General features: G+C 42.5%; 1 protein-coding gene across 1 annotated transcript in view; it reads left to right on the top strand.

Annotated features, from left to right (window-relative positions):
• LOC309688574 (tyrosine-protein phosphatase non-receptor type 14-like) overlaps positions 1–26473 on the top strand; it is a 46093-nt gene that overhangs the window by 9693 nt on the left and 9927 nt on the right. The window contains exons 2-13 of the mRNA XM_082504396.1: positions 4446–4858; positions 6618–6793; positions 20273–20370; positions 21761–21828; positions 22223–22293; positions 22399–22486; positions 22574–22662; positions 22773–22860; positions 23058–23140; positions 23380–23440; positions 24970–25048; positions 26004–26473. Coding sequence (XP_082360522.1) covers positions 4685–4858; positions 6618–6793; positions 20273–20370; positions 21761–21828; positions 22223–22293; positions 22399–22486; positions 22574–22662; positions 22773–22860; positions 23058–23140; positions 23380–23440; positions 24970–25048; positions 26004–26473 — 1545 coding nt within the window. The 5' untranslated portion in view covers positions 4446–4684. The remainder of the gene's footprint in view (positions 1–4445; positions 4859–6617; positions 6794–20272; positions 20371–21760; positions 21829–22222; positions 22294–22398; positions 22487–22573; positions 22663–22772; positions 22861–23057; positions 23141–23379; positions 23441–24969; positions 25049–26003) is intronic.

Below are 26473 nucleotides of genomic sequence, written 5' to 3'. Positions count from 1 at the left end.
TCAATTCTTTAACTTCTTCATTTCTATTTAGTGCATGGGGATCTGCCAGGCCCGGGAGTCATCGCCAGTCCCCTTCGAGGCCTTCCCTAAACCGCAGCTCAATTCATGTCAAAGCATTCACTTTTACCTACTAAAACACTGTCAAACCTAAAATGAGGATGTGGCCCCAGCTAGTGAAATGAGTATTTCCTGCTGTGCCCTTGTTTTGATTGTTGGCCTTAAAGGATGGAGAACAGGACAGGTATCTTAGAAGACAATTAGTTCAGAAGCTGATGAGACTCACGGGAGCTTCACAATGATGAAAACAGTTTTTCATGGCTTTGGTATGTGCTTAAATGTTGCTGATGCTGAAGTTTAAACTGTTTGTATTCTTATTTGCCACGTGTCACTTTATAAAAGGCCAGGACTGCTTTTTTTCTGACACTGCGTCACGCAATCTCGCTGAAGTTGCTGAATTGTTGAGCCCAAACTCAGACGTAGAATCCTGAACCAGTTTAAATACTGCAAAAATGGAAACTCCACAAACAAATTTACTTTACTCACTTAGTTAAAGTTGGTTAGTTAATGCAAGAATCTGCTTTATTTTTTCTTTCTGAGCATAATTGTGTGTGTCCAATTGTTTTGACATCCACAGAGTATGAAAAAAGAACATCCTCTCAATTTGTTTCTTTCTGTATGAATCAGAAAGAAAGCTAAAGTGTAGCACTTTTGCCTAAAGGAGCATCCATTTCATTCAAGCCTTTGTCAGATAATTTCACACAATGCTTAGTAACCCTATTAGCGGCAGGCATATCTCTTTGCATTTCAGGGCACTCCAGTGCACATCAGTAGCATTTCTTATGTCAGCTACCAGTAAATAAGCTTTCCAGAAAGGAATAGAAGGAATCACTGAAACTACAAAGGTATATGTAGAATGCACTCCAGACACACACTGGTTATGCTCACAGATGTCACGTTTATTTAGGGTTTTATGCAACAACCTGGGTGACCATCCCTTGACCACTACTTTCACTTTTTTTGTGGAGAAACTCGAGGCACTACTAAGCCAGCCAAGGACCAAATTTGTGCAGACACCTCGGAGGGTGTTTTCTCAGCACCACAACTGACCGGTACAGCCTCTGCATCTCTGCTGACCCCACACCAGTCTGTCTCTCAACCCGTTGCTTCCATCTTCCTTCACCCGGGAGCAAAACCATGAGATACTTAAACTCCTTAACTTGGGGCAGCAACTCCTTGGAGTAGGTCCTCCACCCCTTTCAGACTTGCCACAGTTGGCTGCAAACGGGAGGTCGTTACTAACAGAGTCCCATCAATACATCTTCTGCCGCCTCTTGGCTGTGCCAAGAAATTTTATCCCTTTAAAACAGAATCATAGTTACAACAACTATGATAATTCCACCCAATATTGACCCGTGGTTTTCTGGAGAGCTGTTACACCTCTGATATTGTGTAGTGACAAAAGCAGATTGAAGCGTGATGGTAAAAAAAACCAAAAACGTAGGACGCTTAAAACATTTTTAATTAAATACTCTCATTGCTAAATGAGGAAGACACAACTCGTGCACTGCAGCGTCAAATGAGTAGTGTTGATTCTTTGATGCACAAGCACAAAAATGCTCGATTAAAGATGTATCTGACACCAACCTGACAGAGAAAATGCAGATGTTTGTTTGCCATGGTGCTCAGTTAAAAGCATGCAAGACTAAAAGGTCAAATTTCTTCTCCTTTGCTCTTTTCGGCTAGCTCCCGCATAATCGTTTTTATCATGATTGATGTAAATGTGTGTAAAAATGTCATCCCACAACGCATCTTTCAAAAAACCCCTATATACTTGAGTGGTAATGTGGTTTCTGGTCTAAGCACGCACGTTAAAGGGGAAAAAAGCTACTTGATTCCAACTTTCTTACCCCTGTGCAATATCAGTTGTGGGGTAATATAAAAAAACAACAACAACAACAAAAAAAACATAACAAAAGATGGGAATGGTTTCACATATATTTAGAAAGAGCTCACCCCTCTCAAAAAGAAAAACAAGCCTCTTTCCTCAGTTTTCCATCTCGTTTCGTCTGTGCCACAAAATTACAATGTGCAAATTCATAAACGTATATGGTGTTTTTGCACGCTGGAAATAAACACGACGGTCAGGAGAAAAAGTCGCTGGAGCAGAACTGAAGCAGGGCATTTTTGTTTTGTTTTGTTTTTTTTCATCAAGGAGTGGGTAAGAGCCCAAACTATTGTCTGTCTTTCTGTCTGGCTTTACTCTACCACACACTCCTAACCAAGCCACTGATTACTAGTTTAGAGTTGCACCAACTGCTGTCTGGTCCTTTGGCTAACCTCTGAGGAACCTGGTGAAGGGGTGTGTGTGTTTGAGAGAGATCTTGTGTATATGTTTGCGGCGTGCCCTGTTGATGCTTGTCTATGTTTGTACACTACACAGTGAAAGTATGCGTCTTTATTTGTGTCTTTGTGTGTTTGTCTGTGTACTTGTTGACAGTGATCTTGGAGGCCTGGGTGCTCGGGAAACACTCTTGAGTCATTTTGGGAAGGTTTTACTGTCAGCCTGTGATGTCACTTACCCTAAGCAGGAGACAGTGGGGAGGGTCGCAGGGTCTGTGGTTAAGGGTCATGTGACGATTGGGGTCAGCATGCACATATATCCTTAAGCGAAGCTGATTTACTCAACCGATGTCACTCGTTGAGGTTAGTGCAAAACGGCCGTTTAAAAAGAACGAAAGAAAGAAAGAAAGAAAACAACAACACACGAAGAAGATGATGCCACATTACCGTCTCAGAAGGACTCAGGAGTAAGGAATTTGTTACGGCGCCCAAAGAGGCAAGGCCATTACAAAAGATGAGCGTGAAGCAAGTGCAATTAAAATTGTAGCAAACAACCCGACTCTGTAGCTTCTTGCCCTCTTTCATTCAAGCCTGCCTCCCCTGTGTCTTTTTCTCCTGCTCACTCAGCCTTGTTATACACACACACACACACACACACACACACACACACACACACACACACACACACACACACACACACACACACACACACACACACTTTTCCTTCCTTGTGGTGCATACTTGTGTCAGGTGTGCTCTGTTTTTCCAGTCAGGGTAGAGAGGAATCTGGGCCAGGGTCCAAGCTGACTATCAGCAGCACATAGCCAGAGCCCAGGACAAGAAGCAACACATCTTTACTCCACCTCCTTCTCCCTTGCTCCTCACCTAATCGTTGGAACATTGCCTTGTCATGTTTTTGCTCTTTTTCCCTCACATTCATGCATGTGTGTATTTATTTTCGCATAATTTTCCTTGCTGTCTTTTGTAGTGTTCAATTTTGGGTCTCTTTGGTTTGTCTGTGTTTTAAGGAGAAGTTTTTTCCCCCTTCTTTCAAGGTGTGGAGCTTTTTTTTTTTAGTTTTGTAATCTAGTTCCTGTCTAACAAGGCTACAAAGTAGCCACCACCCTTAAAATGACACTGCTTTAACTATTTAAATTTAATCCCATTGATATTAGCGGGATTATTTGAAATTCCTTAGCGATTGCTGGCTAACAGCTCAGTTTAAAGCTTACTTTTTAAAATATGATTGAGTATGTGCGATATACAGAGTACACCCCTACAGGATGTACTCTGTTCCGCCTTTATATCTGTCATGCTCTTTTTCAAAGCACTTTCCTCATTACAGACATGAAAGCTATGAACTGATGAGCACCCCAGTTGCATTCAAAGTCATTCCCAAACACCTAGCTCAACCTTTTAAACTTCCCCGTGTGTGTTCTCTTGTTTACCTCACGAGTTCACACTTCTGTTTCTTATTAACAACAAAGATGTGGGTTTTTTGTTGTTGTTTGGTTTTGTGTCAGTAGCTGGCAAAAAGTGTTTCTGTGGCAACATATGTGCCACCACCGCAGGCGTGTGATCTTACACACACCGCTGCACTGTACTCCACAATGTCTGGCACTGTGCTGCTGTCGAGCAGAGAGAGCAGAGATAAAAAGGAAAGGAAGGGCCTCCCACACAGGCAGATAGAAGCTCCATTAGTTCCTCAAAGCCAGCTGCCGGGTTCAGATGGATGTCTGCGCACGACCGTTTGATGTCTGTTCATCCATAGCCTCACATCTCTGACTCTGTCTCCCAGCTTCGCCCGACACCGGGCCTCATGGGAGTCCAGAGAGCGCAGCTGCCCGAACTATAGGATAAAGCTGTCTGGCTGCTGCCGTACCATTCCTGTGCTGTGCTAATGCTCTAGCACCACAACTACTCCTTTTTTATCTGCTTTAGTTTCTGCTTGTTTATGAAAGGTGGGAGGGATTATTTGAAAGAATATTCACTGATTAGAAAACCATCTTCGTTCTTAGAAAAGGGAATGTATCCATAAAACTCTAAATAGTTTTTTAAGCCAGTTATGTGTTTGACTGACCCTCCTCTCTTATCTCTCTTTGCAGCACCTGTTTGTACTCCGTCTCCTCCTCATCTTCCTCCTCCTCTCTGGACACCTTTGGGAATGGGCCAGCGCCTTGCCAGGTTGCATCTCTCCGCCCGGTGGTGTGGCTGGCGTCGTGCGAGAGTGAGGAGGGCAGCAGCCAGGTCATAGAGCCCGCCCACCCCTCTCTCTGCTTGCTTGCTCTCGAGTGACATTTGACCTCTGACTCTGCCACGGCCCCGCCTTGACCTCCTGCCAGCCATGCCCTTCCGGCTGAAGCTGCGGCGCACAAGGCGCTACAATGTCCTGAGCAAGAACTACTTTGTGACGCGTATCCGCCTGCTGGACAGCAATGTGATTGAATGCACGCTGTCAGTGGAGAGTACGGGACAGGAATGTCTGGAGGCGGTGGCCCAAAGGCTGGAGCTGCGGGAGGTTAGTGTTGTGACACATGTGCACGTTAGTTTGAGATAGTATGACATGTGATAGGTTTCTGACACATTTGTCTTATCTGAGCTTGCAAGTGTTATAAATTGTCTGCCGTTGGCAGCTACAGGATGTAATTAATGGGGAGTTGGAGTGGGCATTTGTTTTTACTCTGAGTTTGGTTGTGTCTGCCACGTGTCTCTCCCCACACCCTGTGCATGTCTCCCTGCCCTCTGCTGCGTCTCTCCTTCACTGTCTTTGTTTGTCTCTAATGAAGCGTGCTTACGTCTGTCCTCTCTTCACTGCAGAAGAAAGACATACTGCTCGTCCTCTTGTCTCCCCTACCCCATGGGTCCTTCTCATTCCTCTACTTCTATTTCCCATTATTGTCAGTGCTTTTTTTCTACCAGCAGGTGGACTTCTGATGATTTTTTCCTTTCCTTTCCTGTTCTTCCACCTTAAAACACAAAGTAAACGAATTGTCTGTAAAAAGCATGGTTTGTCTAGGTCAAAGATCACATGACGATTGTGTGCGTGTTTGGCTCAAGGGTGATTAAATTTGATGAACATCCGTGCTCAAGAGTGTGTCTGCACCTGCTGGAGCTGCTGACAGCGCAGAAGAGCGGGGGGTGTACTCACACAGAGTTGTGGTATTTGCTGGGTGTCAGTGATGTTATAAATGAGGCGATGAAGCACCCCAGCTGTAGCGGCTGTCTGCCCCTCGTGTGCACACCGTCTCAGGATTATGTGTGCGTCAGAGTGTGCGTGTTGTTTTGGTCTTCGCTGTTAAATCTGAGGTCTGAAGCGTGTGCCCGTCTGCACGCATGAATGTGTGTGCGCCGTTTCAGTTACCAGCTTTATTACTTTCTCTCTGACTTTTTACTGGCCAAATCTGTGTGCTCAACCTTTTATGAAACCTATGAAAAATGCACAAATACACAAAATAACCAAACATTAAAAACATGACATTTAAATGACATGTTCTGCCAAATGTACTGCGTGAGATAAAACGGTGGAAAAAAAGTTCACGAGATCTTTACACAGAGACAAACCTGTGCCACTAGTATGTTGTGTTTTTACAAAAGTCAATGGATTGTGAGCTGATGTGTGTGTTTTCATTATGCATGGATTTCCTGACAACATGGTGGCATCTCATATCAACAATTTCTTATCAGAAACATCATACGTGAAGGGAGAAATAAACTGGTCTATTCTTGCTTTTTGTGTTTCACTTTCAGTTTAAATATGTTCGTTTTGTTTGGATAGGAAGACTAATGACTTTCCCTGGATTTAGTGAGCTAGGTAATGATTCCACTTTAATTTTAATAGTGTTACGCTGCTGACGTCAAAGGTTTTGTCGGATTTTAAGGAGAAATGTGTGCTTTTAATTCAGGCGCTTAATCTCTCAATACTTTTCAGTGTATTTCTCAACTCATTTACCATTTCTCTCCTGAGAAATCCCATCTAAAGATGCACCAACTGCAGGTTTCTTGGCTGATTCCAATTTCTGTTTTTTTTTTCTATGCGTGACCTGCATATTTTGATTTTTGCTGATTCTTTGCTCACTGAAAAAACTGAAAAGTAGGGAAAATAAAGATGTAAAAATAATTGAAAATGAATTGCTGTACACCCACTTTTACCTGATATATTTTACTCAGTTGGTCTCATTAGCCCTTTGCTTCCACTATTGCGAATTAATTTATTTGGCTCTTTTATACTCCTTTTGGTTTACACAACTTATTTTTGTTTCCTCACCCCCTGTATTTAGACACATTACTTTGGACTGTGGTTCCAAGGGAAGACCCAGACCCCGGAAAAACGTTGGGTGGAACTCGAGAAACCCCTCAAGAAGCAGCTGGACAAGTTTGGCAATGAGCCACTGCTCTTCTTTGGAGTCATGTTCTATGTTCCCAATGTTTCCCGGCTGGAGCAAGAAGCCACCAGGTAAAGAATCTTCAAATGGTAACTGTGAGACAGTTACGCAAGTCACTGAGAGAGCCACATAATCAGAATGCAGATGTGCTTTAGCTTTATATAGAGAATTGCAGTAGTAACAGTGCTTTCCAAACGCTGCCATAACACTGCAAAATCGTCTTCTCATGACTCTCATCACTAATTGTCAATATTGGTTGACGTTTCAAAGTGGTTCTGGCTACAAAGAAGTCAAATGTGATCAGTCTCCTAAAGTAGATGATTACTGTCCCATAACTCTTCATTATTTAGAATGCCAGGAGCTTAAAAGCAGTCACTTTGAAAATGTGGAGAAATAAAAATGTAATTTTACATTTAAACACCAGCTGGTTTTGAAAGTCTGGTGGCCTTCATGGAGCTTTTGACTTATTTCATGGTGCCTTTTGGAAGTTTTTTAATGAAATTATCAGACAAATAATAATGGCTTCCTGTGTAGTTAATTAGACTGACTGTCAGTTTTAGTAAATTACATTCTACTTTTTATGTTTATTAACAAGCTGCAATACAACCATAAAGTTTATAGATGGATCTAGCTATCCAGTCTTATTATTCTTAGCCGATAACTTCCACGGCCAACTGCTCCCCATCCTTGTGAGTAATTATGGTCGTTAAAATTCAAGCTAATGTTGAAATTAACAAACAACTATGGTGTTGTCCATCCTTTATATACAGTCTCTTGCAAAGATTTTGGGGACGGTTAGCCTGCGTCTATCATAAGGTAAAATATATCCATAAAAAGCAGCATAAACCCCTAGTAATTTCAAAGTTATATCATTTGATAGGAACACAAAAAAGTGGAGAATGTTTTGTACTTAGGGGGATTATGCATCTTCTACCTTCAGACAGAGCCAGTTTATTTTTTCTCTGTTAACAATCTCGGGCCTCAGTCTCAGACTGGTCAGCGACCATCTGATAACTAGTACCTCCCTGGTTATATAAACACTGCTCGCTTAGGCAAGGTGTGTATTTTGCAACCGGCTGCTGTAGGTTGCTGGCTAGCGTGAAATACACGATGCTGCACTGAATGGTGCACCTTTTCCTTGGATGGTGAACATTCTCTTTTTCTCATTTTCAAATTTCACCACAGTTTGGTGAGTAAATGGCAAGCGTTTGCAAACAAGTTGCCTTCTTCCATACAAAATGTACAGATGACTGTGGCAATCTGCTAGCAACCAAAACAAACATAAGGAGGTTTTAGGTGTAGCATCCTTTTTTGGCCGATTTCACCACTTGCCATCCGGTCGCGGGAATACAATCATCTTTACCTCTTGACCAGAGGTTGCCAGTGGTTTGCCGACCTGTCTCTAAGCCTCTGTGAATGAGGGCTTACTTCTCCTGGCTTTAGCTTCATAGTTAGCATACCAATATGAAGGGGAAACTGATCAGCAGCTAATTCCCAGGAAGACAGTGAATCAGAGTTTTCCAGAAACTTCAAAGAAACTTCCTTTAACATCTCTTTGATGACATAGATAATGGCATCAGCGGCATCCAGTCTTTCCTTGTGCCACTGTGTGTGTGTGTGTGTGTGTGTGTGTGTGTGTGTGTGTGTGTGTGTTTGAATGAGTGTGTGAATGAGCATGTTGGGTATCTGTGAAGAGTGCAGGCAAGGGTCAGTGTGTAATGGACAGTCTGCCGTCTCATATTCCTTCACACACTCTCACACACACTGACGCGCCGAACTCTGCAGGTCTGCCTCACACTGAGCTGGTGAATTTGTGGATTCTGCTTCTCTGGAAGTGGGAAAGGTTGATTGCAGGTCACAGCTTGACGTTTTCACACTAGAGTTAGTTTTAAGGTGTGTGTGTTTTTGCCAGCGTGTTAACCCTTTTATAGTAATTCTGAGAACCATGCATGCCCGCACTTAGCCTGTTTTGAAAGTGGTGAAGTAATTTATTTGTGAGCGATCTGACAGAGGAGAGTAAATTGTCTAGAGTGTGTCTGCAGGTTTATTATACAGAAGCCAGGATCTGCTCTGGTAAAGGGATGGTATTCATGGAATCCCCTGAGGGCTCTTATGATGTGTGTGTGTGTGTGTGTGTGTGTGTGTGTGTGTGTGTACACAGGGGTTATAGGGTTGAGGGGGTTATGATGGGGGCTTAGGGGCAATTTAGGAAACAATGGCCGTCTTTTTTTTTTCAAGCCCCCCTTTCTCTTCCTTGCAATCCCTGTACATGGTGTCACCCGTCTACTTTTTATCAAGAGCAGATCAGCTTAGTCCTACATTTTTGCTCTTTCTCAGTGTTCCTGTGTCTCCTTCACTTTTCTCTTTTCTTTGTTTTCATCTGTTAGTCAGGAATGTTGGCACGACCGTCCAGCGTAGGAGGCGGACCACACATTCCTTGCAGCAGAAGTGCGGGGGGTAAAGGGGATGGAGAGAAGAGAGAAGGGGGGAAGGGGTGGGGGGGTCTGGTTTACAAAACATATGCACACACACACCTCAAACAATCCCCCAAGAATCCTCTCAGAAGCCAGCTGCAGCCCTGTCAGAAGTTACAATACACCACATTGTGAGAGCGTACGCATACCCACGAGGCAGACTTTTCCAAAAGACCCATCCTTTAAAAAAAATAAATTATATATATATAATTATATATATATATATATATATATATATATATATATATATATATATATATATATATATATATATATATATATATCCAGGCCTCTGGTAGAGGACCCGAGCTTGAAGGATAAACCGCCCGCAGGGGCGTGCTGGGTGTTTTTATATTATATGTGTGTGTGTATATATATATATATATATATATATATATATATATATATATATATATATATATATATATATATATATATATAAGGGGTGCAACGATACACAAAATTCACGGTTCGGTTCGGTTCGATACTTTGGTGTCACGGTTCGATATTTTTTCTATACAAAAAAAATGTTCAAGCCTTTTTAATTTGTCATTTATTAAAATTATAAATATATATTTTAACTCAAAAGTACAGTTTTTAAATTTAATGTTGCTGAAACAAAAGTAATTAAAAAAATAAATATATCTCAGGGCTCTCAAAATTTCAAAATCCCTGGTAGCCCTTCGGGCAGGGACTCTTCAGTTTTTGGTAGCCCAAAATAAATGTAAGTAGCCCGAATAAAAAAAGAGAGCAATTTTTTGATTGATGTTTTGTTTCCTGTTTTGTTTCCTTTACAATATTATACATTAAAGCATAATATTGTAAAGGAAACAAAACATTAATCAAAAAATTGTTGAAAAACAAATTACAACATTGTATAAAAATTACAATCATCAACTCAAATACTTGGTTCTAATTGAACAGAAATTTCTATGAACTTGTAAGAACTGTGTAGAACATGAATCAGTCTGCGTCAGATCCTGAATTTGAAATTTCCGCTGAAGTCACGGGTAAGAGACAAGTGGAACCAAGATCTAGGCCATTTGCTTTTTGAAGTTTGCAAAGACTGCTAAATTTTGCCAGTGGTAGTTCACTCTTTGCAACATAGTACGCTGTTCTAAACAGATTTTTCAGGTTTATTTTTAGTATGTTATTTTCAATTGGTGTTCTGGGAAAGATATTGCAGACTGAGCAATAATGCATTTCTCATGGGTTCTAATGGGGGCCTTTCTTAAAATGACTGGTCCCAGTAACAAAGGCGCTTGTCGACTCAGAAATCGAGAGAAAACCAACAACACACCCGGCAGAACATTATGTTATTTACACGGGTGCACACAAGTGGTCCGCATGTGCGCATTCGCTGTCAAAATAAAAGACGCGCACCAGATAAGAAGTTGCAACGCGCGTTTGCATCCATATAAAAAGCACTGTTTTTGTCCGCTAGAGTGGGATTTTCACGGCACATTCCGCACCACATCTCTGTGCGTTCATCATTTGTTTGAAGCCAGCTCACCTCCTGCAACCACTTTTCTGAGAATACGTGCTTCTTTTGTGGTTCGGACTCCTGACATTTCTTTGGAGGTGGAGGAACACCAAAGTAATTGCTTAAAGGAGCTTCTTCGACATCTTTAAGAGTTTTAAACAAATGTCTGTTCTCCTCCAGAAAATCTTATGTATGCAAACACGCGTTGCAACTTCATATCTTGTGCGCGTTTTTTTATTTTATTTTGACAGCGAATGCGCACCTGCGGACCACTTATGTGCAGCCCCGGTTATATAGCTCGTCATATTGCAGCCACAGAAATTCTTTTGTCCATGAAACCATAAAGCTGCACTTTCTTTTTGCCTTATAGTCTGATTTGTCATAACTTTTCCGTTTTGTGGTAAGCTTTTCTTTGGCTGTCACTTCTTCACCCTGACCTGTCTTATTTGGCTCAGCAGACTAAAATATATATCCTGCTGCTTTTACACACACACACACATAACGGTCAGCGATTCTCTGCGCGATCAACCTCTCACATGTTTAAGCTGCGGGAGATTTCACTTGTCATGTTTGCATAGTAAGCTAATGATTGATAAGACGATGTCAGAGGAATTGGTGCGCAAATTATCATCACTCACCAATCAGTACTGTCGCTCTCTATACACAGTTCGCGCGATTGCAAAGTGAAAGCAAAAAACAAGCACAAATTCAAACGCGATTTCAATATGTCACATATTGACAGTGGCTCACCGATGCCAATGACATAATTACCCAGCTACATTTCCGAAAGAATGCAAAAGCATTGACATATATTTTTCCTTCCTACAATAGCCCGACGGGCAGAGCAGAGATAGATTTTGGTAACCCGACTGGAAAAATCGCTAGCCCCAGGACGTCGGGCTAGCGATATTGCGAGCCCTGTATCTGATTGAGGAATCACTCATCTTTGGAAAAGAGAGTTTATTACAGAGAAATGGCTCTTTCCAAAATAAAAGCTATACTATACGCTTCTTCTGGGCTATATTCTCAGCAGCATATTGTAGCGGGTCAGGGCTGTTCGGGGTTCTGTTTGTACAGTTATGTTTTGTTTATGTTGCCACAGTGACGGGTGACGCCCTCTCGCTGCGACGGTGTGTCCTTCCGGGGTCAGAGGGCGCCCTGTGTGTTGTTGTTGTTGTTGCTGTGCGGTTGCCGCGCTGAGCAGTTAGCTAGCGGCAGTGTTCTTCTGCAGATGTCAATAAACGGCTGTGCTCCCTGGCTAGCTCACGGGAAGCGGCAGTGTTCTTCTGCAGATGTCAATAAACGGCTGTGCTCCCTGGCTAGCTCACGGGAAGCAAGACCAAACGACACCTCCGACTCCTCGTTGTCTGAGCTCGCCACATTGGTGTCAGAAGTGGGATGATGGTGGCACCCCATGTTCTGACCCGAGTGACTTTTCCCCCGCCGGTCGTGACCGGCCGGTGCGCCAAAAGAAGGCACCTGGACATTTGCAGGACTTTGTGTGGGGCAATGGGGTCGTCGGGGACGACTGACCCCTTAGGTGGGGGGCTATGTAGCGGGTCAGGGCTGTTCGGGGTTCTGTTTGTACAGTTATGTTTTGTTTATGGTAAATGGTAAATGGCCTGTATTTGTATAGCGCTTTTCTAGTCCCTAAGGACCCCAAAGCGCTTTACACAACCTGTCATCCACCCATTCACACACACATTCACACACTGGTGATGGCAAGCTACAATGTAGCCACAGCCACCCTGGGGCGCACTGACAGAGGCGAGGCTGCCGGACACTGGCGCCACCGGGCCCTCTGACCACCACCAGTAGGCAACGGGTGAAGTGTCTTGCCCAAGGACACAACAACCGAGACTGTCCAAGCCGGGGCTCGAACCGGCAACCTTCCGATTACAAGGCGAACTCCCAACTCTTGAGCCACGATCGCCATTATGTTGCCATAGTGACGGGTGACGCCCTCTCGCTGCGACGGTGTGTCCTTCCGGGGTCAGAGGGCGCCCTGTGTGTTGTTGTTGTTGTTGCTGTGCGGTTGCCGCGCTGAGCAGTTAGCTAGCGGCAGTGTTCTTCTGCAGATGTCAATAAACGGCTGTGCTCCCTGGCTAGCTCACCGGAAGCAAGACCAAACGATACCTCCGTCTCCTCGTTGTCTGAGCTCGCCACAATATTAAACATATCAGGTCCCCATAAGGAGAATCATGTGCTAACGGCTGTCTAAATGACTCGGGTAAAGTTTGTAGCATGCATGCTTGTTGTTTTTGTCTGCTTCCACTTGTCTTTGCACTAGGATGATGTCTGCGTAAATGTGCAGTCATATTCGTTGTGTTCCCACTAGTGCTGTCAGCGTTAATCTCGTTGAAATGACGTTAACGCCACAACATGGCAAATCTCCGTTAACGAGCTACCCCTGCATGGGGCTAGACGGCCAACACGTTAACGAGCTAACTGCTCTAACACACTAGTTCCCACCCATGTAATTGAGCATTGCGTGGCACATCCAACATACTGTTTTACTTTAGTCCATGATGCGCTTACCTTCAGGGTCATACGTCACATGAAAACCAAAGTAATTCCAAACGCCAGATCTGAATGAGGGTGGGGGAGGTTCAATTTGCCATGTTGCAAGGAGAGCTTAACTTCTGTCTCGCTAGCTTGCCCTGAGCTCTTCCTTTTGACGATGCTGTCTGTGTTGAACGCTCAGTGGATCTGCGCTCGACAGTGCAGCCTAGGCGGAGTAGTCGAACGCAGATTCACTGAGCGCTCAACACAGACAGCATCGTCAGAAGGAAAGTTGATAAAATAAATTACAAATTTTGTATTGTTCGATACATATGCGTACCGAACCGAAAGCACTCTATGAACGGTTCAATATCGATACGAGTATCGTTGCACCCCTAATATATATATATCGAGCTGTAAACGATCTCCTCAACTCTCAAAACATCTTTATTATCCAATACGCCTTATGATGGGTTTTACTAAATTCAAATCGCTCTGTCCTTTGAGAAATCAGCCAGTCAGCATGGGAATAGGCACAGTCACAGCTCCCTTTTTAAAAAAATACACGACATTTATTGTCTGAAGGTTGATCGGGATCAGATCCAGGAAGGCACATCCCTGTCATTGCTTCTACACACCTGGTCTGATGAGGGTGAGGTGGGCGGGAGAATGACAAAGGCAAAGAGGAAGAACAAGTGGGGGCAGAGAAAGTAAAAGCTTGGCAGCAGAACTCAGCTCACGTTTGAGCCTTGTTATTTATGTGGTTTGAGCTGTCTGCCTGTGTGTATTTATCGCAAGACCTTTTACATATTTATGTATCCACGTGGTAAAGTCTGTTTGTTTGGGAAAACCGTGTGAGACAGAGTAGATCTGGCATTTTAGGTGTTGGTGCTTTGAATTAGTTTTATTTCCCAAAACCATTATTGAGAAAAGTTAAATTAAAGGGCAAAAAAGGTTATTATTTTGAATGCATGCTAACTCTTTCACATTCACTAAGGTAAGATGTGATGCATTTTGGTGCATTTTAACAGCAATTTAGCAATACGAAAACATTAAAAAAGAACAAGTAGAAATGAGACGGGCAAGACATTTGTAGACGTTATCTCTTCTGAGAAGGTAATGTATGGTGTGGTCAGGGCTTTGATGTTCAGTATTTGGCTGATATGTAGCCTGATATTGGATCTCCCGCTCTTCCCATCCGTAGAGTCATCTGTTTCTTCCTCCCTCGCTTCCTTTCTCTGCAGCGGCAAAAATGAGTCAGAGCAGGGGAAGCTGGGGTCTCTGCATCCATTACTGTATATACTTACAAATTCACCATGCAGAGTTCTCCAATATACCCTATAGTCATAATATTTAAATGTTTGGTCACTCCTACTTCAGTTTGTAAAAACACAGACTCTTTGTGCTTGTGTGATGAAATATGTCCATAGCTGTTATAATGTTTTTCTAGGCGTCTATCCAAATTGTTGTCGGATATATATATTTATTTTAATACGTTGGGGGCATTTCTTCATATGTGTCCACTTTCACTTGGAATGAAGGTTGAACCCAATAGATTTTGGTTACAGCTCTCTGCGATCTCACTAAACAATTAAAATATTTCACACTTAGTCAGATACTAAATTGGTGATAATTATCTTTGATTTACTCTTGTTAAATTCCCCATGAGCATTAATTTTTATATATTATCCTTAAATGACGTGGATGTCAACAGTACAGTTACTAGGCAGCAGTTACAGATATACTGTACAACTCACTTGTAAATAGAGCACTTTTACCTGTTGTCAACAAAAACACATCTTACACTCTTGCATAGAGTGAGGAGGTTAAAGCCTTCTGCTACTTGTATGTTTCTGATAGAAAGGAGAGAAAAGCTGGCTCGCAGACTGAAAATGAGGAACCTGAACGAAGAGCCGTTGACTGGAGCATGGCCAGCTGGCCGTAGCAGCCCCTAAGGCTAACAGCACCAATAGCCTTGAAATCCTAGCTTTGTTCAGCTAGTTATCACCAGTACACACACACACGCACGCACGCACACACACACACACACACACACACACACACACACACACACACACACACACAGCTGTACTCGGTGGTGCCCCTTGCTGATTCAACACATTTCAAAGTGATATTCTCCTGCCTCCCACACAAATCGTCTAGACGCATCCTGGGGGCTGAGGGGGTGGTCACCTTACCACCACCAGAGGTGGTCGAGATTGAGGAGGGGCTGAAACATATGTACACACATACTCACATTCATGCATGCAAACATGCGCATATGCTCTCAGGCCTGTTGTCCAGACTGCTTGGACATCTGGCAGCATGTCTTGAGCAGGGTTTGAACATGCGTGGGCATATAAAGGGCTCTTTGTGCCTGCGAGGCTGCCTGGACTGCCAGCAGAGCACTCTGCCATAGTGGAAGTCCCATGAAAAGCCCTAGTAAGGAAAGCGCTACCTCATGTCCATCTATGTATATTCACCTGCTGTTACAGCATTGTGATGTCATTCTGACATACATGCCAGGTGCGTGCTACAATAAGGGTTTCTTTGTGCACAAGTATGTGCAAGCATGCAAGTCTTGAACGTCATAAAATGTTTTTCTCCTGCTAGCAATTTTATGTGATGTTTGTCTTGTTCTATGAAAACACAATGAGCTGATTTTACCACAAATTTGCTCCCTTTTACTACAATTTCAGCAGTAGTTTAATCCCCTATTTAAAAACTGGTATCATTAAATGCAGTTGAGTGTTTTAACTCTTTATTGAAGCTCCTACATTTTATACTTGTTTGGTAACCTTGGAAGTTTCTGGATCTGATTCTAAAATCATTTTGTGGTGAGTTTTGCATGTTTTATTTTGTAATTTAGCTAACAGTTAACTGCCATTCAAAGACAGTGCCTACAAAATAGTAACATTTGAGGACTGTTGTATTTATTTTAATAAAGATGACTATTTCAAATTTGTTTAAAAACCCTCTTGAAATGCCACAACCTGGGTCATTAACATAGTTTTTTAGTACTTGCTGTCTGATGGTTTTGCTGCAGTTCATTTCAGGTTTTATTTCAAAGCAACATTTTCAGCTCTGCAGATGAAAATGCACCCGGGGCTATTAATGAGGAATTTGATTTCATGCCATACTTGAGTCAGAAGATTTAAAAGCACTGAAGCATGAAAATGAAAAACAGTGAAAAAAAATACAGCTGTCAAAATATGCAGATTTAAGCTAGTTAGGACTGATGAGACAAACTCATAAAGTGACCTAAAGGCAGATGTTTGTATATGAATATGCAAACTCTATAGGCAAGGAACAAGATTTGTGGAAGCCTTCTGGTTCTTCTTATCTGTTTGGTCATTAAAACCCAGACTACAATCATGTTTAAGCAGGTTGTAGATTAGGATGGAAGACATCAGTGGAAATGAAACCTGGAAATCACTGGCTATCCTTTGAATACACCGAAGCTTTTTATTAGCTTTTTAAAATTAATCTGCATTCTTAAAGAGTGACACGGCATCTTGGCTTGGATATGCGTTGGATACACCAAAAGCCCCCGCCCCCCCAACTTCTCTAATGTACTTTTAGAAATGTACCAGTAGTTTTCTATCTTTGAAAACTGGAAAATCCAAACCCCTCCTTAAAAAGCCAAGACACACGGCGTAAAAGCCTTTGCCACTTTGAGTGAAGAGCTTCCAGAAAATGCTGGAGATGCCTCATCTGTCCAATTGTGGTTGGTCTCAAAACACTGGAAGGATGTGCTCTTTCTAGAATAACCATACTGTAATAACCACAAGCATAAGACTGTGATTAATGAAAAGTGCTGTATGACTCGTATGGGTTTTATTATTTGTGCAGAATCAGGTTGTAATCATAAAACGGGTCAGTCTCTACACTTCTTAGACTCTCTGTAGGCTTATTAACCTCTGAAGCCCCAACGCCCCCTGATACGGGGGCAAAAGGCAGGAGATCAGGTAGGCTTGGGGCTTAAGAGGTTAATGAATAAACGGTTCCGAATTTTAATACATGGCAAAAAATATTATTGTGCTTATTGTCACTGTTACACTCTTAAAAGATTAAAAGCCATTTGATTTTAATAATTCCCTTAACCTGACTTAATCAGTTACAAAAAACTGCACTTGGTAGTTAGAAGCTTACCTCTGCATAAAGGGTAACTAATTTTGGGGTCAGTTTTTGTCAACCTGTAGAGGTTTGATTTCAAGGCCAGAAGCCAAAAATACAGGAAACCACAGCTCCATAAGATGTGGCTGCATTTGTGGCTGTTCTGTGTAAAGTGGACTCTCCCATGAGGGATGCTCTGAGACTTTTACTGTCACGCTTCCACTTGTTCAGAGTTATTTCAACAGTTTACTGTCCGCCTCACCACTGCTGGCTTCGCGTATGTATAAACACCATCATGTTGTTACCATTGAACCTCAGAATGAGAGCCAACCTCTGTTGACCTCAGCGTTCCTCCAGACCCCATACAGCGATTGCTGGGAAAACATAGAGAGTTTTTAAAAGCAAAGTCCACAATCATTTGAAGGGTTTTGTGTCCCGCTTGGCTCCTCCCCTCTAAACCGCATCAGACTCCGCCTCTCGCTGCAGCCACTGTGGTTGGGGTTGGCTAATTAGAGGGTTGCCACGGGAACGGAATGGCAGCTTAGCCAACGGGTGTAATGACAGGGTGAGGGAGGAGGGCGGGGTCAGATTATAGGCCCAGGAGTATGCTGAGAGGAGCTCAAAAAAGAAGGAAGAAGTGGGGAAAAGAATGCCAAAGAGAATATGAATCATGAAATATGTGAGGAGATAATGGCGGGCATGAAAATGAAACTGGGGGGGTGAATAAAAAGATAGGTGGGAGCTAATGTGCAGGCGAGGAGTGAAACCAAGTTTTTCAAAGAAAATGAACTAAAACTTGTGAAGAAGAAAAGTGGGTGAATGACTAAGCATGTAACTTAGTGGTTTCCACATAGATGTTTGGTTACTCTGGCATGGACTTGCATACTCTTTCTGACTGTGTGTGTGTGTGTGTGTGTGTGTGTGTGTGCACATCAGAAAAGGTGTCTCACAGCTTACACTCGGTCTGTGGTCGCCATGGCAGCCAACAGGAAACGGCGTGTGAGTTTTTATGCGGCTGAGCCTGGTCACCCTGACAGTTCTCTCTTTCCTCTTGTGTGGCCACTCCATTCTTCAAAAGACAAACATCCAGCTGGACCACGACTAAAAGTGGACAAAAGGAGCACAGAAACTTTAGGAGCTTGGTGTATTTCAGCCTCTCGGTTTTGGGACTTTTACCACATTTTGTGAACGCAATCTGAGCTGTGTCATCATATCAGCTTACGCTTGGCAAAGCTACCACTGCCTAAAACCACGGTGAAATGACTCCCAGTTTGCCTCACATTTGCACTGCAATTATAATGGTCCACTTTTGTCAAGCTTATGTTGCTCCTGCTGAAGATTAAACCCCGAGTTAGTTGCGTCAGCCCCATGTAACATGCCTTTTATAAAATCATATTGTGCAGCCCCATTGGCATACATTTGGCATTCCACTCAAGTCAAAAATGACTCACTGCTGTTTCAAATAGAGGTGATTCACTCATTCCTCACTTCAGCAACAGGCTTACTGATATTGTTTTGAGCAGCTAATGCTGTTGCCAATACTTTCTTGACACATACTTTCAGTTGCACAGACCAGAAGCAGAGGAATACATCTCTGTGGTGTCTCAGCAGATGTTGGCCATCTTTCAGTTGCTAATGTGCAGAGCCTTGAGCACAGCTCCTCTTACTTTCTTTGGACAAATGTGTCAAACTGGAACCCATCATGTTTTCCAACTCAATTTTATATAAGTGGTGTTTGGAGACACTGTGGCTTATATGAAAAAAAAGGGTTTTTGAAAGCGAACAACAGTGCCAATGCTGCCACCCACTTAGTCAGTGTTTTGTGCAGTTTGGCTATAAAATGCATACAGATGCAGTCTGATTTTAAAAAGTTATGGTCTGTATGCTTTCTAGCAACTCTGCAAGGCTTTGAGCTAAAAGCAAGCATGCTTACTTTTTAGCAGGTATGGCAGTTTTACCGTGCTTACAGTCAGTTTGCTAATTACCATAAAATAACATGGGGTCACTCCCAGTTTAGAAATCTGTGAGAAAAAGATCATAATTTTCACTTGGTCTGTGACCAGTATAATTTTTCCAAATGATTTTTATGGTCTCAATTTAGTTTTTCCTAGATTTAAAGCTTCCACATGAAGGTATTGAGCTCAAAAGTGACCACTCTTATTTTTTTTCCAAGGGCTCTAGAAGTGAATTTCCCATTCATTTGCTCCACTGATATTTCAGAAAATCCTTATGTTGGATTTTGCAGTCAAGTGACTGCCAATCATGTAAAGTTAACTTGTCTTCTATTTTGAACATGTGACTATGCAGCCAAGTGAATAAGCCTGCAGTCACACAGGCCTAGGCCTGATTGCTAGCAGAATACGGTGGTTGTTTATAGTTTGCATTAAAGACGTTGAGTTGTCTGCAAACACTTCCCAACTACTTTCCAAGTGATAGCAAAATAGGGAAATGTGCAGCACACAGCAGAAATGGAGACTTTCAAATCAAAAGTTGCGCATTTTGATATGTGTTGGGTACAGTGCTGAAACACAGCTTTTATTTTGAAGTTTAACATGCTCCGTTTTCCGGTTTGCATTGCTACGATCATGTACAGACCTTTTTCCCCGACTGCAATCAGTGTTCAGGTGGTTTCTCGACCTGATGTTCGCAGGTTTAAAGATTCCCATGGTAACAGCGCCTTTGATGTTGCTGTTTCAGTTTAGCTTTATGTGTCGAGTTTTGTCAACGATCGCATATGTAACAAAACTGACATTATATAGTCGTGTGGTTTCAATAGGAGTACATACCATTTTGTATTTAGCTTAAAGTAAGTCTACTTTGGATGGTTACAACATAATGGCTCATTATTAAAATCCCTATGGAGATAAATAAATCATAAATCAATGCAAATTAAAAATTTTACTTAACACGGTCTAGGTATCTTTTTATCCCTGTTGTGTGTTTTTTTTACCTTCCTTTCCTGTTTTTTTCTGTAGGTATCAGTATTACCTGCAGGTAAAGAAGGAGGTGTTGGATGGACGTCTACAGTGCTCTGTAGAGCAGGGGATCAGGCTCGCTGGCCTGGCAGTACAAGGTAAGACTACACGAACAAGTCTCCCAATGAGAGACAGACAGCAAGTGAGAGTGAGCACAAACTCACACTTTCTCAGGTCATCTTGACTTCACTACCTTGTATGGCTGCATACCGCAGGGAGAACCCAGTCCACTTGAGTTCCTATGGTATCAGTCCTAACACATGCACATACACACACACCCACCCTCGCTCCATCCTTTCAGTTCCTGGGTGCTGTCTGTGTCCCAGGGGAATGTAAACAGACAGCTTGCTTATCAGCTGCTCCAAGGTTAGCTGTAGCAGCATCAGGAAGGCTCTTATCTGTCGGGAGGTGAGGATCCTGTGCTAGACCTCCTTTTGCCCGGCAAACAGCAGAAAGCTTTTAGGTACTTAGTACAAGCAATATCAGGAGAACTGTACATGTTATAGAGATTGTGCAGGTGGTTTTGTTTCTGTTATGTAGATATTTGTTTTTGTTATCTTTAATAGTATTGCACAGTACACAAGTTCAGAAATATTTCCATCTAATAAAACAAGAAACACTCAGAGACACTTTACGACTCAATGGACATGTCCACGGCCTGAAGAGCACATTTGCTGCAGGTAGCTTCATGTGATTTCCCCTGGGTAACCATGACAACAGCATGACAAAGCATCTACATGGATGAAACCTGCATTGCTTTGACCATTGTGGATGCAGTTGAGTTGAGATGACAGTTGAGCTAAAACAGACTTTTTTCTAATGTTAAGCATTTGCTTTTCTAGTCTTGAGGAGTAATTTTGCAAAGCGAGCTAGCAGAATATAATTTGGACAAATGAAATTGCCTTAGTTTTAACTGGAAAGTCTGTATTCATCCCGACTTTTTGTCCTATTGGGTTAGCACCTTCATAACATAAATTTATTTTATTTTTAAATCAGTAGTTTTTTTCTTATTAGGGAAACTGTATAGATCGAAGAGAAAGGCCAACCAGGATACCCATTGAGAACCCACGCAAGAAGCATTGCAGGATGAACACAGTGAGTCCATATTGGACTGTACCGATTCCTTTTTTCTACTCTACTTGACCACTCAGAACTGAGAATTGGCACGTTCTGATTAATGCATCAGTTCAGTATCTTGCCCAAGGATACTGAGCCAGTGCTAGGGATCAAACCACCATCCTCCCTATTAGTAGATGACCTGTTCCCCCCCCTCTGTTACAAGTTCCCAGCTGACCTGCGAACCCAGAACCTTCTCGCTGTGAGGTGGCGGTAACCCTTGCACCATCATGCCACCTCAATTGAACAATATCAAACACAATAACAAACTCACAGTCAGTTTATAGTGTAAAGGCTGCGCATTACAGTGTAAAAATGAAATTCATTGTTTTTGTGTAAATAAATGTGAACATCTGTGTTTGTAATTTTTAGCTGACTTTGGAGACTTCACTCAATTCCTGTCTCAGGACTTCCTCAGGGAGTACGTGCTTTTCCCAGTGGTGAGTCCTCGAGCCTTTACCGTTCAAATACTAGCAGTGTTTGTGTGTGTGTGTGAGAGAGAGAGGCAGAGAAAGTCTGTGTTTGTGTGTTTTTCTGTGTATGTGCTGCCTGAAGGCACACATTCCTGTGACATCTGTGTACCTCCTCCCTCTGCATACCTGACTGACAGGCAAAAAGCAAAAAGAATAAAGAAGAATTTGAGTTGGAGGATGGGATGAATTAATATGAACTGATTACCAAATAGAAACAAAATATTAAATTATGGAGCATTATTTTATTTTTTTTAAACATTCCCAACAATATGATGTTCACTTGAACCTATAGTCATAGGTTGCTTTTCCACAGCTTTCTTCTGCATTGCTCTTATTTGCTGAATAATGTATTTTCTCTCAGAACTGGCGTAATGGAGAAGAGGCGCTAGAAGAGTGGACCCAGAAAGTTGCTGAGGAGCACAAGAGTCACTGGTACTGTTAGCTACTTTGTATACTGTATGCACATATATGCATGTATCACCAAGACAAAGTAAAATAGAAACAATAAGATTCTTGGTACCATTCTGTGATTTCCAGTCGAATGCAGGCCGCTGAAGCAGAAGTGCTGTACATCAAGGAGGTAGAAAAACTGGATGGGTTTGGCCAGGAGAGCTTTCCAGCTAAGGTAGATACATTACATCACCCTCAACCTCTCAATCAGTATCCTTTGAGAGATTTTAAATGAGTTCTTGTGTAATACTTTCTTCCACAGGACAACTATACCAATGACATATTCATCGGTGTGTCTTTCATTGGAGTGTTTGTTAAACACAGAAATGGCAGATCCATCATGCTCCACAAGTAAGTTTCTCCTTTCAAAAAAGAAAGAAAGAATTGTCATAATTTCCTGTACTCATGAGGAACCGTTGTTCCTTTTTTAAAACATTTGTTTGCATCTGTGTGTTATAAAGGTGGAAGGACATTGGTACCATTGCACACAACAAGTCAGCCATCACAGTGGAGATAACGAGCAGAGACGACACCATCGTCTTTCACATGGTGAGTGTTGTGTCTGCAGACACAGAGGTTTATAGTGGGTGGTTAAACATGCAGGAAAAGTATGCGTCCACAAAATACCTGCAGAGGGACAAACGAACTGGGGAGAGTTGATTCTTGACTTCACAGAAATACTCATTTTCTGTTCACCTTAAATTTTCGGTGTTATTATTAATTTTTTTCTCTGTTTGTGTCTGCAGGAGGATATGGAAATGGCCAAGTACATCGCCCGCCTTTTCACAGCCAGACACAAATTCTACAAACAGAACAAGATATGTGCAGAGTGAGTTTCAAGGCCACACAGAGAGGCCAGCTGAAGGCCATTAAAACACTAAGATATCAATTGTCTGTCATTTATTTTTTTAATGGGTATTTCAACAACCTGTTGAAGGTTATACAAAAAAACCCCAACAAAACATATGCTATAAAAGACTGTGTAGCATTCACTGAGCTTATAGTACATGACCTGGGTGCATTTAATAAAATACTAATTTGTCACATAATGTGTCTGTTTCTTTGTAGGCCCACTCACTCACCTGCACCAATGAGGAGGAGACCCACCTGGACTCATCGCCTGTCTCTGGTATGTTGACAAGCATTTGTATGTTTTGAAGTGATTTGATACAGCTATTTAATATTGCCTCTGGTCAATATAAAAGGGACGAGAATGGAGGACAGAGGGGGAACACAGAAACGTCCACAATTAGCAACCTGATCCGCTCTCCCACTCAGGGAAGCTCTTAATCGTCCAGAATACAGACATACAGACTAATAGTGCCTTCCACTCCAAAACTTTAACTCTTTACCCTCTGAAAGCCTATTAGGAGTAACTCTGAGATGTTTCTGTCATATTCAGGTCCAGAGCAAAATGAATGGGTTTGTATCACAGGTTTATGAGAGTGATCTATGCCTATGCAGCTACCCTCGAAACTGTTGCATTGGTCATCAAACCACTGAGGTGTCAAAGCCCATCAATTAAGGGTACTAGGGTGGTCATTTAATGTCATCTTCATGAGGAAAGAGTTTAAGGGGAAAAAGAGAACACTGTGACACCATCAGAACAAATACTTGTGTAAATACTTGTGTACAAATGTGTACATTTCCACAATAAGTTGCCACCAGGTAGATTCCAATACTGGAAAGCATTCTACACAATAGCAAAACCACTTAGAAACATACTATATATATATGTGAAAAGGCTGTATATGAAATATCACACAAAAGAAGCATGTAATCCCCCAAAACAAAACAAAAAACAGCTTAGGAGTAGTTTCTAATTCCAGCCTTCAGGGCTTTCTGTATGTAGTGCATGAATCCAATGTGAAATGATACCTCTTCTTAAAAGAGACGTCGATCGAAAGATTGTTGCTATAAAGGGAATACTACTGGATTCATGCACTACAAACAGAAAGCCCTGAAGGCTCAAATGAAGAACTACTGTTAAGTTCATAGCGCATGTCTGCTACTTTTGGCATGGTTTTCTATGCAGATGTTTTTCATCATGCAGTTAGAGCTCTGCTTTCTGATTGTTGGAAATTGGAATTTCACACTGATTTTTATTGTGATTGTTGTTTGTCTTATATTGTGCTGATGGCAGTTTATTACTGAAACATGCATCTTTTTGCCCTTTAATAAATATAAAGAAGCATTTTTTTGAGAGTTCTGGCGTTTTCCTTCTATTCTATAAGCTCTTAATTGTGCCATGGAGCCTTGGTTTTAGCATGCGTTGGTGGTGTGGTGGGTGTTGTTGGAAAGTTAGAAAGGGTGTTGCTTGCTCTGATTTCCGGTGCGACAGCGAAGGCTGTGATTTCTGCGTCTCCCTCCCTGCTAGCCAGACAATGGTGAGGCTAAATGTGGCACAATAGATGTTCAGTCAGACCACTGGAGTGCTCAGATGACTGTCTGGAGTACCGCAAACTTTGTCCAATGACAGATGCGCAGCACTAGCTTCAATCTGGCTTGGTCACAGTCAGCCATTGTGATTGATGTGTTAAGACAGAGAAGTAAAGTGATGGTTTCATGTGTGATGTAAAGAAACTGAAATATCACTTTGAGGATCAGGAGATCTTACAATGTCACACTTTATAACCGTTTTACAATTTCTTCATTTAGCCACGGCCACAGTCCTGTAACTTCCAGTCAGTGCATTCCCAGTTTGGAGACCATTATCAAGACACACAGAGCTCTCAAGGTAGGTGTTACTGTTTTAGAGTGGCTTTCCTCCCCCTGCTTTAACCACAGTGTGATTTAAGATTTTTGCCTCCCTGACAATAACTCAAAACAACAGTCCTCCTAATTGTGTCTTTCCCATCAGGCGTGTGACTCACAGCCCATTCGCATTTTAACAGTCTCCCAGCCAATTAGAGCCCAACGTTTGGGGTGCAGAGCAGTGACCTCATTTATGCTTCACTCTTTCATTGACGTGTTCACACACTCAGCCTGCCTTATAATCCGAAGAACTTCACTCATGTCAGCTTGACAATAAAAAGCGAGCGAGTGGAAAAACATTCTGGGTGTGCTACTGCGTGTGGGCGTGGGATCGGTCTCGAGTGTGACCTCAGGCATCATACTCCGATTGTGCGGACAGAGATTATGCTTGTCTTCCTTCTCCTTGTGAACATGGGATAGTTTCACACGGGAGAGCGCTCTGCTCAGCGGGAAGGAATAACATGACATATTTTTCTGTGGTGGTTGGTGCAGCTGTGAAACCAACAAAACAGCAGTGATCATTTTTCCCACCTTCGGGATGCCACAAAGGGTGTTTATTTCAGCTTGTTTATAACAGCTTAGACAGTTAAACTGCAAGACTGGAAAACCCCCAGTACCACCTTCACCATACCACTGGCAAGATTACAGGAACATTTGGTCTCCCTTCATTTTTTTTCTTTAAATTTGTCAATGTTCCTTTTTGATTTTCTTTCTTTCAAGCTCCAACACGGTTCATTGTGCAAAGCGTGTGTTCTTTTAAGTTTTTATATGAAATACTGAGGTACCAAGTATTTGAACAGTCATAGAACTTCAAAGATCAATAAAATCTTTGTTTGATTAAGTTTAGCTTTAGTGCACAAATTGCTTAAAAATGTTTGCAGCTCAGATTTTCTTGTGATCCTCTTTACACATTTTTCCATGCCTCCTTTGCTGTGCAGACAGTATCTTCCACGATGACCCATATTACAAGTCAGAGAGCAGCCTGGATCGCTGTACAGTGGACTTTACCTACCGAAACGGTAACGTGCCAAACGGAAGCATGTACAGCAGCCCCAGCCTGAGCTCCCTCAATCGTTCCCAGAATTTTGTCCCACCCTCGCCCATGTCCTCCAACCTCAGCATCCCTGGCAGTGAGCTCATGCGGCCTGACTACATCCCCAGCCACCGTCACAGTGCCATCATTGCACCATCCTATCGGCCCACGCCTGAGTACGATGCTGTCATGCGGCAGAAGCGGTGCATGCTCCCTGCTCACCATGACCTTCACAGCCAGTCGCTACGCAGTCTCAACATCAGCAATGCCTGTGCCTACAGGCAGCCTGAGCCTCTAGTGTACAGCCAGCCAGAGATGCGAGAGAGGGGCCCTTATCATGGTGTGGCACCCAGCCCTGCTCCGTATACACCACAG

This window comes from Aulonocara stuartgranti, assembly GCF_965226115.1.
Source record: "Aulonocara stuartgranti genome assembly, chromosome: 15".
NCBI classification, from domain to species: domain Eukaryota; kingdom Metazoa; phylum Chordata; class Actinopteri; order Cichliformes; family Cichlidae; genus Aulonocara; species Aulonocara stuartgranti.
This window is presented reverse-complemented; position numbering and strand designations above follow the sequence as displayed.